The sequence below is a fragment of the Populus euphratica genome, unplaced genomic scaffold (genome assembly GCF_000495115.2).
Source record: "Populus euphratica unplaced genomic scaffold, PopEup_1.0 scaffold173.1, whole genome shotgun sequence".
Classification (NCBI taxonomy): Eukaryota; Viridiplantae; Streptophyta; class Magnoliopsida; order Malpighiales; family Salicaceae; genus Populus; species Populus euphratica.
Genome location: NW_011499951.1, coordinates 235,755 through 240,702, shown reverse-complemented (window position 1 = coordinate 240,702; position 4,948 = coordinate 235,755). Strand labels below are relative to the sequence as shown.

General features: G+C 35.1%; 1 protein-coding gene across 1 annotated transcript; it reads left to right on the top strand.

The window, feature by feature from the left end:
• Positions 1–1,212: 1,212 nt before the first annotated feature.
• On the top strand, positions 1,213–4,486 carry LOC105137959 (myb-related protein 330-like). Its single transcript, XM_011043923.1, has 3 exons — positions 1,213–1,465; positions 1,607–1,736; positions 3,459–4,486. Exons 1-3 carry the CDS (start codon positions 1,333–1,335, stop codon positions 4,399–4,401), a joined length of 1,206 nt encoding a protein of 401 aa, XP_011042225.1. The 5' UTR covers positions 1,213–1,332; the 3' UTR covers positions 4,402–4,486.
• Positions 4,487–4,948: the final 462 nt, after the last annotated feature.

Sequence of the window (4,948 nt, the reverse complement as noted above, 5' to 3'; positions counted from 1 at the left end):
ATCAAGTGGGTATCATCATCAACTTATTTGTCTACGTCTTTCCCAATAGTATTACAGAAAGAAAGCATATATAAACATATAATGGATATGGGGTTATCAATGCTAGCTCAATATAATTTTTCTAAAATCTTGAGGGTGTAGCTCAATTGATCAGGTCCTGAGTTTGTTTCCTATAAGTCATCAGTTCGAGTCCTACAAGCCCCAGTGCTATTAGAAACTTATATAGTTGTTAATTTTAAGGTTTGTAAGATTACTCGAGGTACATGTAAGTTGACCTGAATATCCACGTCAATAAAAAAAATCTCATTTCCATGTTCTTTTAAGCAAAACACCCAAAATAAATCTCCTAACATGTATCGAATAAGATTAACATACAAAAAGGAATTGGAATCACTAAGCATATGGTCCAAGGAATTTAATAATTCAAAATACTAAAAAAATTATATATATAAAAAAGTAGCAAAATAAAAAGATATTGTTAGATTTAACACTCTATAATGATACAAGATTTAATGTATATATATATTTCATTTGAAAGAAAAAATCCTAAAGAATGATTCAAAGCATTTCTTTAATTCCTTTAATTTTGATAAATTACTTCACGTCCTTTTATTTTATTTTTATAATTTTTAATATTTTTTAATTTGTAGTCCAAACATATTTTTTAAAATTAATTTTTTAAATTATTTTGATATATTTTGTCAAAATTAAATTCTAAAAAATAATTTAACTTGAATATATTAGAATAATTAATTATTTTTAATTTGAATATATTAGCTTTTATCTTTTTATATTTTTTTTAATAATTTAACTCTCCCTCTCTTTTTTTATATTTTTTAGTCTAACTATATTTTTAAAAAATTAATTTTTTTACTTTAAATTAATCATATTTTTTTAAAAATATTTTTTTTACTTTAAATTAATTTTTTTAATATATTGATGTTTTAAAAAATAAATTATATCATAATTTTAAGTACAATTAGGTAAACCATAGTTTATAGCTATCATGGGTTCTACAGTTGTGCAAGGGGCATCGACGTGAAGATGCACCAGGTTCTCGACGGTGGAGATATGCCACGACTGCATTGTTATTTTGTTGCTCTCGTGGCCCAACTAACCACCACAGATCTATGAACAGCACTAGCCCCCACACTCGCTGTCCCTCTCCTTGTAAAGTCTGCCGCCACAAATTTAACATTTCACTCTTCTATAAAAAGAACCAATCCTACTTGCCTCTCCTGGCTATATAATACGAAGTTACACTCTTTTTCGTCTAGACCAAAAGTTACACACTATAATCTGTAGCAACAGCCCTTTCTCACTAGAGACAAAATGGGAAGGGCACCTTGTTGTGAAAAAGTGGGCTTGAAGAAAGGGAGATGGACTGCAGAAGAGGATGAGAAATTGGCCAAGTATATTCAAGCTAATGGAGAAGGGTCTTGGAGGTCAATGCCCAAGAATGCAGGTATACTTGCTTGTTCAAAAGAACGTCGCTCGTTGTGGGTTGCGAGCTTGTTTGTTTTGAAATTGAATGCAATGTTACATAGAGCATGTTGTTGGCTTTTTCATGGGATTTTTTTTTCATTTTTATTTTGTCATTTTGAAGGGTTACTGAGGTGTGGGAAGAGTTGCAGACTGAGATGGATTAACTATTTGAGAGCTGATCTGAAGAGAGGAAACATATCGACTGAGGAGGAAGAGATCATCGTGCAATTGCATTCTTCTTTGGGCAACAGGTGAGTGCATTATTAGGGCAGCATTTTCCTCGATTAGTTATTTTTCAACTTCTTGGTCCTCCTTCCTGCTTTCTTTTCTTTGCTTTGCTTTACCTTTCTATTTTTCTCTCACTTCCTCTCCTGACAGCTTTGGAATCTCCCTTCATAAATGTTCAGTGAGTAAATTAGTTAGGAAAGAACTGGAATGATGGCCACTAAACAACAACATTTTTTAACTCTAAAATTGCTGTCAAGAAAAAGAAAGCTTCTTTGGAGAAATAGTCATCTGCTACCCGTGTGATATTCATTTCAAAGGCAAAGTGAACTTAAATAAAACCTCTAATATTTTTTGCTATGATACGTACGCAGGCCACAGAGAAAAATGGCCGTGCCTGCCTTGGCGTACTGAACTAGAAAAAAACAATGTTGTAAATGCCTAATTAGGTGACTGGAATCATCACAGCCTTTGCTAGGAAAAAGAAAGAATATATCTAAGAAATATATGTTTTCCACAACGTCTTTTTTATTTACTCTAGTATTAAAGATTCTTATCACAATTTTCATAATTCATGTGCTATAGTAACTATATATATATATATATATATATATATATATATATGTTTTAAACAGCAAAAATGAGATTACTCCAAATCATTTAAGAATTCCCAGTAACGTATATCCATTGGTAATTAAAAAAAAGGAAAAAAAATAGTTAAAGAATTGCATAATTACAAAGTGTATGTTCAAGATGAAAGGGAAACGAACGGTGAGTGAAACAGATCGACTACAGGTAGATTGAGATCTCTACGGAGTTGGGAACCGAGTCCACGTTGCAAGACGCTGTGATTTAATTAATAATTAAAAGATGAGAGCTAGCAGAAGCTCCTATTAGTGTATATATATGGGTTAATTAGTGACTATCCCTAGCTATCTTTGTTCGGGAGGGGTTTGGCGAGTTTAATTAATTAAATGTTAATCTCTTCTGATCCAACTTGTCACTGCCCCTGTTGGCCGATGCTATCTAGCTACCCTCTACTGGTCATAGATGTGTTTAACATGGTTTTAAAGAACAGGCTGTTAACGACGGAGTTTGACCCACCCGTTGTGTTTAATATGTTCGTAAATCGATAGGACATTTTGCAAGCATCTCGATGATATCGGCCATTATGCAGCCCGTTACTGATGCTAGATAGCGTTATCGTTTCTTTTATACTTTCATAAGCTATGTCATGTTCATTGCAGGTTAGTAACTGTCATGCTGTAAATCTTTTATATACTTGTATTTTCATCATTTCTTCTTAAGGTGTGCTATTTATTAGCAATCCATGGTTATATCAGTTGTTCTATAGAAATATTGATCTTAACATTAATTTAAACATGTTATGTAAAATATATATATAAAAGGGATAGAGATGAGACAACATGCCGATTGAGTTATGGAGACGATACTTAAGGGGTATATATACGAGGAAACCATGACCAACGGGACTGGGGACGTACGTTTCTCCTGCTCTCTAGTCACACATTGGATTTGTTTAGAGAAAATTTTATAAAGGAAAGGTCCCCAGCTAAATTTTTGGATGATTCCTGATCACACAGTTTTTGTTATTTTGACGACGTTGTTTTCTTTCCCACCATAAAGGAGCAGGGCGGGTCAACACTTTTGCCATGCATTATATTTTATTTTATTTGTATGGGAATATGGCATTTAACGTTCATCGCTAATTATTTCGATGGCTTCAGATGGTCTTTGATAGCCAGTTACTTACCAGGAAGAACAGACAATGAGATAAAGAACTACTGGAATTCTCATCTGAGCAGAAGAATCCACAGTTTTAGAAGGTCTGCAAGTGAAAGTCTACCATTGATCACGGAAACAGCCAACGAGGGCGTGTTAACCAAAGGAAAAGGAGGTCGAGCAGATACATTTGCAGTAAAGAAAAACAAAAATAGCCACACTCCAAAAGATGTCACCAGGGCGTCGACAAAGAAACCTCTCATGGAAAACAATACCAGTAATTGCCATAATTCAAACATTGAAGTCATGCAATTGCTGCAGACACCAGCAATAGAAAAGGAAACCTTGTCAAGCGCAATCAATGATACGGTAATTTGGGATCCATGTGAAGATGATAAGGAACAAATGGACCTCGTTATGCCAAGTCCCTATCCAGAAACTGGAAGAGGAATGGTGGGTTCAAGTGGGGAGCAAGCAACCCTGGTCGCAAGCCAAAGTGACGAAATTACAAGTGGGAATTCAATGTTGTGCCCTATTGTTGGCGAGATACATAATGATAGCTCAGGGCCATACTATCAAGGCTTGGACACCGCACTGTGTTTTGATGAGGTTACGGACAAGGAGTTGCTGGATCCAAATGGGGGTTCGACATTAAATGCGAAGCGACAAGATGGTCTAGTGGTTCACAGTGGAGAGAGAGAAAATGGGGTTTTAAGTCCAAACAGAACAGTTTATGACTCCATTGGTTATTTGAGCTCAAATGGAGAGAGTGGTGAGTGGCACTCGTGTTCTTCAATAAGTAGATCAGGTTTTGATGATTGGATCTGGGATGATGTGATGGGAGGACATGTCGAAGGAGGAGGAGATGAGATTCAAGAAGACAATATGCTGTATTGGTTGTGGGAGAGCGATAAGGTGGAGGGAGGAGGAAGAGACACTGGACTATGAGAAGCAAAATGCCATGGCTGTGTGGCTTCTCTCTTGATTTCCTGGTAGTCTACCGAAAAGATTGATTATACTATATAGCTAGCTAGCTAGCTAGCTAGCTAGCTAGCTAGCTAGCTAGCTAGCTAGCTAGCTAGCTAGCTAGCTAGCTAGCTAGCTAGCTAGCTAGCAGACAGCATTGATTCTCGGTTGGTTTGATTTCCCATTTCTGTCTGTAAAATATCAGGAATGCGAGAGCAGCAGCTAGCACTTAGGAAACCGAGCTCTTGGTTGATCAGTTGTTAACTAAAAACATTTGTTTTAAGATACATCTATATATATATAGATGTCGAACTAATTAAAAATAAGAACCGGTATAATTTACTTAGATTAATAAACATATCGGCTTCAATTAAATAAATTCAATTCTATTTAATTTAATTTGAAAAAATATATTAAATATTCTTTGACTTAAATCCTACGAGACTTTTATGCATTTGATTGTGTTATTAGCTAGCCTTCTTCTTCCTTCAATTCTTTCTGTCAGTTTTATCATCCAGGCCCTCGCATG

Excerpts from the sequence above, each read along its gene's own strand:
- LOC105137959 (XM_011043923.1), top strand. The coding sequence starts at position 1,333 with ATGGGAAGGGCACCTTGTTGTGAAAAAGTGGGCTTGAAGAAAGGGAGA. Across the intron at positions 1,466-1,606 it reads GTCAATGCCCAAGAATGCAG|GGTTACTGAGGTGTGGGAAG; the intron begins GTATACTTGCTT and ends GTCATTTTGAAG. Across the intron at positions 1,737-3,458 it reads CATTCTTCTTTGGGCAACAG|ATGGTCTTTGATAGCCAGTT; the intron begins GTGAGTGCATTA and ends CGATGGCTTCAG.